Source organism: Lethenteron reissneri, chromosome 26 (genome assembly GCF_015708825.2).
Source record: "Lethenteron reissneri isolate LAM-NWPU_2019-01 chromosome 26, ASM1570882v1, whole genome shotgun sequence".
NCBI classification, from domain to species: domain Eukaryota; kingdom Metazoa; phylum Chordata; class Hyperoartia; order Petromyzontiformes; family Petromyzontidae; genus Lethenteron; species Lethenteron reissneri.
In genome coordinates, this window is record NC_083804.1 from 9,367,486 (window position 1) to 9,382,179 (window position 14,694).

The 14,694-nt window shown below is 47.5% G+C and overlaps 2 protein-coding genes across 2 annotated transcripts in view; both read left to right on the plus strand.

The window, feature by feature from the left end:
• Positions 1 to 1,510: 1,510 nt before the first annotated feature.
• Positions 1,511 to 10,870, plus strand: CTSO (cathepsin O). Its single transcript, XM_061560070.1, is given in 9 exon segments — positions 1,511 to 2,085; positions 2,947 to 3,067; positions 4,070 to 4,215; positions 5,539 to 5,565; positions 5,567 to 5,707; positions 6,245 to 6,366; positions 7,016 to 7,176; positions 7,547 to 7,639; positions 8,935 to 10,870. Coding segments are annotated over 9 exon segments (1,080 nt in total). The 5' UTR covers positions 1,511 to 1,851; the 3' UTR covers positions 8,970 to 10,870.
• A 2,571-nt stretch (positions 10,871 to 13,441) lies between these two features.
• Positions 13,442 to 14,694, plus strand: part of LOC133347630 (macrophage mannose receptor 1-like) — a 48,796-nt gene continuing 47,543 nt past the window's right edge. Inside the window, exon 1 of the mRNA XM_061560071.1 lies at positions 13,442 to 13,820. Coding sequence (XP_061416055.1) covers positions 13,772 to 13,820 — 49 coding nt within the window. The 5' untranslated portion in view covers positions 13,442 to 13,771. The remainder of the gene's footprint in view (positions 13,821 to 14,694) is intronic.

The window sequence follows — 14,694 nt, forward strand, 5'->3', positions numbered from 1 at the left end:
GAACCCTAATGGAGCCTTTGACTGGCTCTTTTAGTCTCAAACATTGACACAGAACCCTAATGGAGCATTTGACTGGCTATTTTAGTCCCAAACATTGACACATAACCTTAATGGAGCCTTTGACTGGCTATTTTAGTCCCAAACATTGACACAGAACCCTAATGGAGCATTCGCCTGGTTGCTCTTTGAGCTCCAAACATTGATAATGTACCCTAAATGAGCCTTAGACTGGCTCTTTGAGCCGCAAACATTGCCACAGGACCCTAATGGAGCCTTTAGACTGGTTCTTTGAGCCCCAACATTGCCACTGAACCCTAAATGAGCCTGGGGCTGGCTCTTTGTGCCCCAAACATTGCCACTGGACCCTAATTGAGCACGAGGCTGGTTCTTTGAGCCGCAAACATTGCTACTGAACCATAAATGAGGCTGGCTCTTTGAGCCGCAAACATTGCCACTGGACCCTAATTGAGGCTGGCTCTTCGAGCCCCAAACATTGCCACAGGACCCGAATTGAGCCTGAGGCTGGCTCTTTGAGCCCTCAGCATTCAGGGTCATTGCTGGGGGGGGGGCTCCGTTTTTCCCAGGCCGCGTTGCTAGGCAACGTAACGGAGAGCACACGCACCACAATATAATTTCATTACGAACGTACACAATTCTATAGAATGACGAACACAGAACGCAATTATAAATCGGCACTTTTTCCGTTCTTTTTTGTTGTTGTCGTCTAGCGCTGCCGAATCTACCCTGGGGGCGAGTTGCGTTGACGGAAACGCGCGAGAGAGGCGAGGCGAGAGAGAGAGGCGCGGCCTCTCCTCGTCGAGGCCGGCGTCACTCGTGTCAGGAAGAAGGCGTCTCGGGCACACGGAGCGCGGCGTAAAAGTTCGCCTCGAATGAAGCTCGCGAAGTCGGTGAAATCGTTCACGTGAATTCGTTTTGCGAGCGCGGATTCAGGACGGTCCCCCCCCCACGTGGCGACCCCCCCCCCCCCACGAGGCGACCCCCCCCCCCACGAGGCGAGCCCCCCCCCCCCACGGGGCGAGCCCCCCCACGAGGCGACCCCCCCCCCCCACGAGGCGACCCCCCCTCCCCCACGAGGCGACCCCCCCCCCCCCACGAGGCGACCCCCCCCCCCACGAGGCGACCCCCCCCCCCCCACGGGGCGAGCCCCCCCACGAGGCGACCCCCCCCCCCCACGAGGCGACCCCCCCTCCCCCACGTGGCGACCCCCCCCGCCACGTGGCGACCCCCCCCCCCCCCACGGGGCGAGCCCCCCCCCCCCACGGGGCGAGCCCCCCCCCCCCACGGGGCGAGCCCCCCCACGAGGCGACCCCCCCCCCCCCACGAGGCGACCCCCCCTCCCCCACGAGGCGACCCCCCCCCCCCCACGAGGCGAGCCCCCCCCCCACGAGGCGAGCCCCCCCCCCCCCCACGAGGCGACCCCCCCCCCCCACGAGGCGACCCCCCCCTCCCCCCACGGGGCGACCCCCCTCCCCCCCCTTTTTTTCCACCGTTGAGCAAAGAACGCGGCGCGAGGGGCGGGGGGAGGGGCACGTGCGGGGGAGTTTTTTCCGCGCTCGTAGGCGGCGGCGGATGTGACGCGTTACTGCAGCCCGTTAACGTCTTTCATCACGTGGGGCGGGGGGTGGGCGGGTACATGTGTCGTTAAACCCGCCGCCACCCGACACGGCCAATTAGTAAGGGTTGTCACGTATTAAACGGAACGTGACAATTCGTAACGCTTTGTGTGTTTTGCTCAATTAATTGCGTGCTTAGATATCGCATCTTTTGTTTATAGAGTTTTCCGGGGGAGTTTGTGTGCAGTTATTTTTTTCTTATTAAACAAAAAATATAATGTGTTTTTTTAGCGGTAATGCGATTACTTTGGTCATCTTCGCCGCGTCGTTGTGCATCCCGATTTTTGGAGATGCCGATAATCGCGATATCCTCCCGGTTAACCGCAATGCCGACTCAGTTAACCGCAGTGGCGACCATGGGGCAGATTCGTCCTTCGAGGAGTTTGTGTTGAGGTTCGCCAAGAAGTACGGCTCCCAGCGGGAATACGACGAGAGATTCGCCGTATACCAGGTGAGAGAACTAAGGGCAACATGCGGAATCCCAGGGTCCAGCCACTGTTCATAACTGAGGTTCATTCTTTCTAGATTTGAAGTTTTCGTGACTGCAAGGATTCATACTCTTTGGTTTTTTCGGTGAAGTCACGTAGGTGAAAAATTGAAATAAATTAAATCACGACCTTTCGGGCGCAACACAAGCGTCCTTCAGGTAGCGTGTCTCGGAGACACACTTCAGCGGTGTGCTTTCACTTAAGCGGTTGTGCTTTCACTTAAGCGGTTGTGCTTTCACTTAAGCGGTGTGCTTTCGCTAAGTTGTCCCCACCTGAAGAAGGACGCTTGTGTTGCACCCGAAACGTCGTGATTGAATTTATTTACATTTTTTACCTACGTGACTTTACCGAAAAAACCAAAGAGTGTAACTGAGGTTCAGACGAAGGCAACACGAGTGATCTGTTCGTGCAGTGTTAACAGAGGCGTAGCTAGGGGGGGGCAGGGGGGTACATATGTCCCCGGGCGCCAAGGTAAAGGGGCGCCAAAATGAGGCTTACAACGTTACATTATAACTTATTGCGGCGGGTGCGGCAGCCTGAAACTACTGCACAAATCTACACCTCAACCTAAAAGTTTATATATCCTGCCACACACAGCCTACATGTCATGTAATTACATTTTGGTACGTGATTAAACGGGTGGGGGGGGGGGGGCGCCAATTTTATAGTTCGTCCCCGGGCGCAAAATATCCTAGCTACGCCTTTGAGTGTTAATGACAGGCTCACAGAGCCAGACGAAGGCAACACGAGGGATCTGTGGGTGCACTGTTAATGACCGATACTCGTAGAGCCAGAGACATTCATCTTTTTCTTGTGTTTTCTAGGCGAGCCTTCGCCGACACGAATGGCTCAACGCCGCTGCGAGCGCCCGGCACAACGGCTCGCGGTGGCGGCCCCGCTACGGAGTGACTCGCTTCTCCGACCTCACCCCGCAAGAGTTCCGAGGTATGCAATCGAGAGAGAGACGGCGCAACACGAAGAGGTACTGTCTCATACTCTTTGGTTTTTTCGGTAAAGTCACGTAGGTAAAAAAATAAATACATGAAAAACAACTCAATTAAATCACGACGTTTCGGAGGCAACGCAAGCTTCCGTCTTCAGGTGGAACCGTTACAGCCAAAATCACTGTAATAAGTGAAGAGAGCTAATAGAGAAACGCGACTATATAGGGTAAGAGGGGGGGAGGAGCCGTGTGGAGTCGGGGAGGGCGGGTGCTAGGCTGAGTTAAGCCGATTGATAACATCTATTCATTATACAGGAGAGGGGGGGGAGGGTTAGTATTGTCTCATTATAATGGCCTTGTCGATCCTGCTTCGCCAGCACTTCTGATGTCCCCGATTCCAATCACTGCACCATATTACACTTTGGATACTTGTTTGCTGAAGATGAATGGCAGGTCTTCCAAGACGCCTGGTCGGCATGGAAGAGTAGGCCAAGATTCTCTGGACAGGGGTACTCTCGAACTGCCTCTAGTGGAAGTCCTTTGACCAGCAATGGCGTGAGAAAGTAATTGCAGAACTCGACATTTAAAATTTAGATGTATTGTATTGTACAGGATAATCTATTTATAGATACCCCACTACTTTATAATAACTCTATTTCTTACCAACAGGTGATTGTAGTGAAATCCATGGCTCCCATATCTTAGAATCAGTATTAAAAGTTATACTGAGTGTACTGAGGTTGATGAGAAAGATGTAGAGGTTTTGAGATAACATCCTGCTTATTCTGTAATTTCCCCCGAATATTTTAGTGGAGTAGAGTATAAATGGAAGGGTTGATGTAGCTGTGACCATGTTTGTGTACCCACTGCTATTGATACATAGGTGCACACACGACAGCACCATTCTCAATATCTCGTGGTGACATCATGATGCTTGTGCCAGGCTAAGCTTCTTTTTGCCACACACTGGCTTATGTTCTTTTCCACTGCACCCCCTCATGCAGAAATGTTTCTGCTCGGGACAAAGGGCCCCCCTGCTCACAGTGGAGCCTCAGCCCCACCTGGGCCCCATGTTCAGCTCTCCAGTCTTCCCACGCACTTTGACTGGAGCGACAAGCGAGCGGTGACAGCTGTGAAGAACCAGGAGTCTGTGAGGTTCACAGCCAACATCAGCGCAAACATCATCAGTAATCGCCCTCCTTTATCAATGCCATCTTTACTACCAACTGCCTGCCAGTGTCACTGTCATCACTATCACCTCTACCACCATCCCCACCATCACTGCCTAAAGCTACCAAATTTATTGGAGGCTCCACCAAGACACATCATAAGCTGGCAGGTACTCCTCCCGCCAAACCCTACCTACTTTTACATAGCCACACTCGCCCCACCTATATCTGATAGGCCCTGCTCACTACTCTGTTAGCATCAATCACCGCTCAGGCAGCCATGGCCTTTGCCCATATTATGAGTCGAGCACGAGACCAGAAATTGTAAGCCATGACACTATCCTGATTTTTTAAAAAGCTTTGGGACAGCCTTTTTGAAAGCTGGACTGTCCTGGCCAAAACAGGGTATTTGTTTGGTAGCTTTAATCACCACTGCATGAGTGCATGTCCACGTACTCACCCATGTACATAAGTGTGCATGCAATCTTCTGCAAGTATACTCATTCTTCCACGCTTGCCCTACGCTGTATACCTTTGTGTTTGGTGTGTGAATAGTACTCAGTGACATGCGACCCATGTGTCCCCATGCCCATGTACACATCTTTTCCACCAGTAGCCATGCTCCTGTCTCTACCTGTGCCCGTATACTGGCATATGCATACTCATCCTATGTGTGCTTCAGTCTGTGTGTGTATCATGGGGAGTGGTTGCACAGTGAACCTGGTAGTTCAAATCTCAATCAGTCCTGAGCCTTACCATGGTTGACTCATTTGTAAATGAGTCCCCAGTGCGGTGTGTAAACATCTGCACTGGGTGGTGGTGGCCATACCATGCCATCGTGCATTGGCTCCAACAGTCTGTTACAGCCTATAGGGGAGGATGTTTTTCTATTTCCTTGTGATTGCATTTCTGCCCCTGCATGTGGAGTGATTACCACCGCGCAACGAACTCGGCGATCTGCTCATGGCCAACACCAGTGACGATTTTCTGAACCCGTCTTGGGCCTCCCCTACGTTGACTCAGCTTCAAATAAGTACCTGGTATGATGTATAAACATTGCCACGAGGGTTTCAAGGGCAGCCGGGTGTGGTGCTGGCCACCCACCCCCTTGTGTGCCTTGCTGGCCTTCATAGGTGCTCACTCACAGCACTTGCCCCAAAAAAGTCTGTTAAGGATACGGGGGATCTTTGTCTTTATCTGCCCCCCATGTGTGTGTCTGTCCCTCCATGAATGTCTGCATATCTCTCCATACAAATGCATACACGTGTGTGCCTGTGTGTGCGCCTGTGCGTGCGTCTGTGTAGTGCGGCGGCTGCTGGGCGTTTGCGTCCTGTGCAGGTCGTGGAGAGCGCCAGCGTGCTAACGGGGGGCCTCCTGAAGCCCCTGAGCGTCCAGCAGGTCCTCGACTGCTCCAGGGTCAACCACGGCTGCCAGGGGGGTGATACTGTCACGGCCTTCTCCTGGCTCAATAAGGTATGACCGTGGTCCGGCACACAACAGCAACGACAACAATGCCAGCAACTATAATGTCACCAACAACAACGACAACAGAAATGAACCAATAAGCATCTGTGATGTCATCAAGGTGCTTGCGCCAAGCTCGGTAACAGGGCTAACATGGTTTAACCTGCTTAAACCTATTTTCCAGTTTGCATTCATACAAGCCATATGGTACAGATTTTTAAAACATCCAAAGCAACGTTTGAGGATTTCTTTGAAAATGTTTAGCGTTAGGGTTACGAGTTAATTTCCCTGCCGGTCATAAAATTGGCCCATCTTTACTTTGAGATCAATTAAATGTCCCATTTCTGTCATTGTCTTATAAATAGTCTGGCCGCTGTCAAAGGAATGTGGAATTTCCATCACAGGCTTAGCTAGACCAACTGAGATGTCTACCACCTCACGTTTATACTTTTGACTTTTACATCATCAGCTTTCATTATCAGATTTTTCGACGATTTCATTTGTGGCTAATCTTTTTTATTCTTTGTTGTATGTGTATGTGTGTAGACACGGTTGCATTTGGTTCTGGAATCCTTGTACCCATTCACTAACAGTGCTGGTCCATGCCAGATTTTTACGAACTCCACTCCTGGTGTGGAAATCAAGGACTTTGCATCACACTCCTTCCGGTGCGTGCGTACAAGTAGTGTGAGTGGTGTGTGTGCGTGCCTATATCACTATGCATAAGTGTGTGTGCCTGCATATGTGTGTGCTTGTGACTTTGTGTGAAGAGTGGTAGTGTCGGGGTTAGCTTGCTGTGCTGTGAACCTGGCAGCCTGAAGTCGATTTTTGCTCAAAGCCAACATCAGTAATGATTATCTGAACTAATTCTGGGTCTCCCCTAGGTCGGCTCAGCCTCAAATGAGTATCTGGTACAGTGTGTAAACATCAGCGCTGAGGGATAAAGGCAGCCAGGCATGGTGCTGGACACCCACCCCCTCGTGGGCCAAACCAACCGTAATAGGTGCTCGCTAACAGCACTTGCCCCATGAGGGTGTTAAGACTATTGGGGTGATCATTGTCTTTGAGTGGTAATGTAGATGTTAGCGCACAGTTCTATGAACCCGGCGACGAGAGCTCGATTTCCGCTCACAGTCAACATCAATGGCGAATATCTTTAACCAATCTTAGGCCTCCCCTTGTTGGACTCGGTCGAGCGTGGTGCTGGTCACATCACCTCCTTGTGCGCCATGCCGACCTTCATAGGTGCTCGCTAACGGCACTCGCCGCAACAGTCTGTAAAAGGCTATGTGGGGGTTCTTTGTGTCCCGTGAGCAGCGATGACGAAGAGGCCATGATGGGCTGGTTGGTGGGCCGGGGTCCGCTGGCCGTGAGTGTGGATGCAGTGAGCTGGCAGGACTACCTGGGTGGCGTGGTGCAGCACCACTGCTCCTCCTCGACACCCAACCACGCCGTCACACTCACCGGATACTCACTTGGTACGCACCGAAACGCTGTGACCTCCAGCTGGGCTATCGCATTATTTAAGTAATCGATGACTTTCCCGATTATCAGTTCCATTTCCCGACTAATTGGACAACATCAAAATAATTGAACAAAAAAGTCTCAACTCTACTCCCATGTGAGCTTCTGGGTGAGAGCTGATTGGCAGGGCTTGATGACATTATCTGTATATATATATGCGCACATATATACAGATAATGTATATATATACATATATCCATTATCGGTATATATGTGCGCATGCATGTGTAAATATTATTCAGCGTCCTTACTCCGCACATTCATGCACGTCCTTGTGTGCTTATCTCTGTGTGTGTCGCTGTGTTTGTGTGTCCACTTGTGTAGGTGACCTCCCGTACTGGATTGTCCGTAACTCGTGGGGCCCGGAGTGGGGTCTCGATGGGTACATCTACATCAAGATGTTTGAGAACATGTGTGGTGAGCAAACGTTTAGCAGACCATGCAGCACCAGGCTCGCCACGTCCAGGACTCAAACCTATACCCACATATAGAGGGACCTAACTCTTCCACCATGCCCAGGATTCAAACCTATAACCACCTGTAGAAAAATCCTAACCTCACTTTTGCTCCAAGTTTATAACTGAAACCTCTTGTTAGTTGTAGATGCACCTCTTCACCGTGATCTAGACTCAAACCTTTAACCACTTCCACAGAGAGGTCACTTCACCACATCCAGGATTCATTCACACAAAGAGAGGTATAATGGAGATAGAGTAACGGGAGATGGGGAAATATGTAAATGGGATGAGGTGCATAATTTCTCCGAGGTTGATAACATGAGCACCACACTGCGGGAAATCAACTGAAGTCACTCTCTGAAAAGACTGTTCTCTACCATGGGAATATGGAATTTCCACCGCTGGCTTAGGGTCACCAACATAAATAAACGGTTCCTTATACTCGTTGAAGCAGGAAGATACATTGATTTGACGTCTGCTACACCCCATCCCCGATTCAAACTTATAACTGCCTCCACAGAGACCACACCCCACTCTGGAAAGACCTGTAATAGGTTACAACTTTCAGGGTGGTCCATAAAGATATTAACTATTGTTAAGTAATGTATTTAAACTTCAGTCTTACCTGCACGGTTGCATTTTGGGGTTTAGTGAAAGATAACATGTGAACCAAGAAATGAATAGCTTGGTTTGATTTCGAGAGCGCCATCGCATGAGCATTTGGACCAATTACAGCCAAGACGCTGGAAAATACCTAAGACTTTTTCTCAAATCTTAAATGTCGCCAGCACCATGGATTGGGATGTGGAGGATGAGAGCGATGGAACTCGCGCGATAACATATTCACACGGACAAGTGTTTTTTGTAGTTTTATTGAACCTGATAATAGTGGATGCCCTGTATACCCACTTCCTCAGATGTATGCTTCTCTAATCCCGACTGGAACTCAAAACAATTATTTTACAGCCACTCGTGAGTTCACTTTATGGCCTCCCCCATCCTTTGTCAGTTATATTTGACAATACTTGGCGAGTTGGGCACGGTGGCAAGGACTGTCTGGTTCACATATCACTCGTCACTGATGTTGGCCATGGCGAGGAAATCAAACTCAGGGTTGCCGGTTTCTTAGCGAAGTGCGTGACCCACTGTGCCACTCCTGCCACCAATTACATGTCCCATAACTTTATCTTTAACAGCTCTTACTGTCTCTATCTGTCTCTCTAGCAACTCTCATAATCTCTCTCTCTCCTCTAGGAATCGCTAATGAGGTGGCCACGGTGACAGTGTGAAGACGTCTTGAAGAATGGAGGTTGTTTTATGCAGAGGTTCACTTTGCGTATCATGCTGCTATTATTCACACGTTTAACTCGGTTAATTATACAATACACTGTTAATTATAAAGGAGGTGGGTTGCTCAGAGGTCAGAGCGCTAAGCTGTACACTGTTGAGATAATGTGATAAAACTGGGTTCTCGAGTGTAGCAAGTTGATGCCCTCTGCCTAGTTACCAATGAATGTGCAAAAAAACATGAAATATGGTTTTGCCCTCAATTTGGTGAAGAATGAAATATATCGGTTTTACTGTAATGCAACGAACATTACTATGGTGATATCCAATTCTACGGGCTGTTCTGTAATGCAGGGGGTTTCCAATGGATTCTTCGTAAAGTGACGTAACACTGACAGCACAATTGGGATAAAATTGGGAAACAGACTTGTAAACATATCTCGCATTAAATTGAATCGTAACTTTAATAATTTCTAATAAACGAAAGAGAAATGTACAAACAACTTAAAACATTGTCTTCCAAAAACGTATTTAAATGAATGTTATTTTTGAAAGTATAATTGTGCAAATGACAATGTTGATGAAGATAGTTGTGGCGGATGCAATTTTGATGGTAATTGTCATGATGGTGATGAAAATATACAGCACAATACGAACAGTCCTCAAGATTCGAATTTCCGACTTATGTTATTATTTTTAACCATCCGACTTGCGAACATTCGATCGTACTTATAAACCGAACCGCGGAACTATTTTGTTTGGTGGAGCTGTCCTCTGTGAGATGCACACCCCTTCCGACAAACAAGCCAGAATCAGAACTCAAGGTAAGTGAAAATAAAACAGATTTCTTTTCTTTTCGTGTCCCATTATTTTAATGTTTTATTTACTATACAGTATTTATTTCAGTGTTACATGCAAATGTACAATTTCCTATTTATTCGTTTAACGATGTTTTCATTTTTTGTTGAATCAAAACACAATTTATAACACTACTATAAAATACAGTACAGCATTGAGTTCTGAGATACGAACAAATCGACTTACGAACGGGTCTTAGGAACGTAACCCGTTTGTAAGTCGAGAACTGTCCAACAATTTCAATTATATATACATGGATGAGGATCATGACAACTGGAGCAGGAAGGTGACAGATGGAGATGTTGCATAGGTGGAGGTAAGAGGTGCTGCATAGTTGAAGCGGATGAGAGCTCTCGTGAGAGTGGTGGTAATGGTGAGTGGTAAGATTGACGCTAGCTGTGATGACGATAGTGGTGATTGTGGCAGAGGTGATGAAATATGTAATATTTCTGGTAATTTTGATGAAAAGTTTTTGTGGTTATGTCTTGGTTGTGATGATGGTCGTGGTGGAGGTGATAATGATGTTGACGGTGATATGGTGGAGGACGAGTTCGCTGTACACATTATAAACGTGCCAAGACCCAATTATAAGTCTTGCAGTTCTGCTGACTGAACTATTATACCCTTAGCTATTTATGTGTGCGTAAAATCACATTCCTACCTTCAGCATGACTCGCTAGCCCTTTGAAGTGTCTCATTCCCATTTACCACAGTCACGGTTAAATATTGATGCCACGGGGCCTCTAAATGTTCACCTTGTGTCGCACTTGTGAAACCCCCTGTTAGTCCGAGTCTAACCATTGACGGAGCGTAACTTTACTCACAGCAAGGCTCAATAAAGGAAGATGCGACATGAGGCCGCTTCCAGTTTACAAGCGCAGGTCGAGAGGTTTATGTGTTTAAGTGCGGCGACGGAAGCAATGAGTGGCACGCGCTCTCATCTGCTGTTGTATAACCATGTCAGAAGAAGCCTTTTGTGTCGTTTAATCCCTAATCTGGGGAATTTATCGGCGTATCGTTGAAATAGGTGTTGATTCTTTTTTTAGTTGTATCTTTCATTTAGTCATTCCAGTGCAATTAAAATGCCAATATCAATGTATCACCGTTGACATCTCCGCTGTCGTGACTGCTATTATCGTTAGTGTCATCGTCATCATCACTATTACGGTTAGAAAAGTCGCCACCACCTTAATTACTACTAACACCTCCATCGTCATCCTCCGAAACACGGAGACGATGGCATTGATATGGAGGATCTCAAATAGAGAAATTAGAAATGAAATTGACTTCTCACAGACACCAAGAAAATGACGTACAGGAAGTGATCACGAGGGTAATGCAATTCAAGTTACACTTCATCGCCAAAGAGATGACAAAGTTAATTACAGGGCAAAAATAAGTGGTTAAGATGAAAACTCGAGTTTAGGAGGAAGACTGATTACAAGCAGATTCAATTGACAAGAGAAGCTAAATCATGAAATGGATGTCACCACCAAGTAATGAAAAATAACCAAGATTGTAATGGACTGGGCATTCATTGAAAGTAGGGGGGGGGGCAAAGTAAAAAAAAACTAGAAGAGAACAAGCTACGTGGAACCACAAACAGCATGTTGAAGAAAAGAAGCGATATGGAGAGGGATGAAAATACAAAATTTTAGAAAAATGTCCGTGATTCTTAGTCAAGAAAAATAACAAAAACGTAATACTATACATGGAACTGAACAATCGTTAAGATTTGAGAGAGATTTTAAGAAAAAAGCATGTCATCGATGTCATATAACCAATAAAAACAGCAAAAATTAAGTTGATGATTGGTAAAGCTCGACTAGTGGACTGTAGAGAGCAAGATGGAATCCTAATGATGTAAACAGAATGCTCCATAGTAGAAAACTAGATTTTTTTTTAAAGAATAATATAATATACCCCAGAAAACATCAATATTCGAGCGAGGAGGAGAAGATTCCAGGTGTCACATTTGAAAGAGTAACCATTGACCTTCAAAGTACGAAAGGAAGAACTGGACAAGATTGAACAACTGAGCATTATCAAGGAAGCAGGCCTGAATGTTGCATCGAAATTAGCGCCCCTTTTTACGGAACGTTTACATGAAAATGGAACACCCCAGTCCTGGAATAATGCTTCGATTTGTCACGTAATCAAAAGGAAGACAAGGTAGCCTCCTATAAAGTGCATATAAATCGTTAAAAAATAATATAGAGAATTGAATAATGGACAATTTAGAGGCCAGCCAACCACAAAATACATGTCAGTAAGGGGAGTCGGGTAAGGAAATGTACTCTCAGCAGAGCTATTCGCAGTGACATAAAATATTTTATTCCAACTGAATTGGGGAAACAAATGCAGACACATAAATGGGACAAATATTAACCACCTCAGTTATGATTTTTATATCGGCATTATATAAACCAAATGGGAATGAATTACAGGAAACGACTGCAGAACGTAACAGGGAAGGCTGCAAAGAATCCCTGAAGATATTTGTGTTGTGTTACACTTTGTGTTTGTTTTTCTTTATTTTTACTCTTTTTTTTTGGCCTGCACTAGTTTCCTGTTATAGGGATGTAATCGTCACTTACAGCTTTCAAATTGTAAACTGTGGACAACGCAAGTCGTGGGGTCACGGAGATCGTCGGGGGGAGGGGGGGGTGGAGGGGAGGAGGGGGTGGGGCTCAGGGGGCTGCGCGTGTACGAGCCGAACTCACGCGCCTCCAGCCTCGTGCGCGCACGAGATCACGCGGAGCTCAACTCACCCAATTGCAAAGACAAATATCTCGCCTTTATACCCCCTTTTAGCAGACTGTCGGGCTGAGTGCTCTTCGCGGGCACTCACGAAGGCCGGAACTAGACGCGAGGGCCGTGGGGTGGCCAACACCACGCCCCCGGCCGCCTTTGTCTCCCAAAGCGGCGATATTTACTACGCGCCGCAGTAGGAACTCATTTCAGTCTGAGTCCACCTAGGGGAGGCCCATGACCGGTTCAGATAACCGTCGCTGGTGTTGGTGGTCGTGAGCGGGAATCGAACTGGGGCTAACGGGTTCGTGACGCAGCGCGCTAACCGCTGCACCACCACTCCGCGCTTCCACGACCACTACGATCACCACAACCATATTACACCAGTCAAGCAATTTAAGGCCGAATCGATCTAGGGGGAGGCTCAGAACCAGCTCAAATGTTTGTCATTGATGTCGCACATACATCGTGACACATTGTGACGTGCCCAGTCTTTAAATACGAGCAAGACTACCGTGCCTTGTAACGTATGAACCGAAGTGCGCCCCGCGAGCTGTAGGTTCTCCAAACATGTTTTGGGACCCTCAAAATTTGGAAATGTTGCATTCTCATGGTTGGAACAAGTCCATACTATTTAGGAGCAAGCTCTGTTAGCGAGCACCTATTACTCATTAGCATCTATTACATTCGCTATAACCCGCGGAAGCACCTGTACACCCGCGCATGTTTACGCAATGACTCATTAGTGGCGCTTGGCACACGCACACTCAGGCACACGCACGCGTACGGCTACACATTAACGCATGAACAAGTGCACGCATATAAATAGCCCGCCCGGTCGGAGACCCGGACCTCAGAACTCCCAGTTAGATCCCGGATCCTCGTCCCCAGACCTTAGTTCCCCGAGACCGAGGGGAGTACTAAGGACCCTCTCCCCAACTTGGATTTTGGTCCACAAACTCAGGAGTACGGAGTTCAACTCCAAACACTGCATTAAATTCACAGTGGTGCTTTCAGGACTGCGTAGACCTAGGACATCAGAGTTCGATGCCGGACCCAGGTGGCTGGGGATTTTTAATTTAGAACCCATGGGCATCAATTCTCGCGCCGCTAATCAAAGATAACGAGGATCTGCGTTCAATATAAACTTCATCAACGACATCATCATCATCATCACCACCATCGTTGAGGAGCCATGCGTGGTTACCTGCTGGCCGCCCTCGCGGTCATCGCCGTGGGATGGGGTGAGTAAGCGGTGCACTCGTGGAAATTCCACATTCCTGTGTCAGAGGCGTGTTAATACGCTCAACTGCTTTGGTTTCCATCAAAATGGTATCAGATTTATCGACCTCGAGCGGCATTTGAACTGACCAGACATCAATTTAGCATAATTGCGCCACCCGGTCGGATGTGAATTTGGATTAAATTATTTCAGTCCAACTAATTATTTCAGTATTTTGATAGATTAATTATTAGGCTCACACGAATTCAGAAAATTACTGTTCCACGAATTAATTTCTGGGAAACCTTTTTACGTATGAATGTTTTGTTTATTCTTGATTTGAACAGTATTGATTTTGCAAAGTATTGATTTTGTCTATCAATGCTGTACAATATTCTTCTGATGTTGGCTTGTACAGCGCAAGCACGGATCACGTGTTGTTAACCCAGAGGCTGTTTCACCGTGTTTTGCAAAGCGCTCGAAGTCACGAATTTCCATCGTCCATTCCTTAAACGCTAATTATTCTAATACTGTATTGTAAAGAATTATAGCTTGCGGGGTTTGATAAATCACTGGGGATGAATTCCATGTTGTAATCGGCCAGACCATTTGTTAACCAAAGCTGGATTCCATTTACGTGATGCTCATCAGCAAAGCGTGGCCTCTGAGACGAATCCCATTGGGTGATCATAATAAAGCCAGTCATGATGGTAATGAGATGTTACAATCCACTAAGGGCCCAGCAAATGAACTGAATGAATCGCTCCATCTCACTGGTGGATGCCCTCTCCAGCGTGTTTCGTTCTTTGGCTCTCACTTTGTTGTTCATCTCGACATCTTTGCCATCACCCCTTATCGAGGGCATATCTCACCATCGTGATGCCACAGTGGCGAGA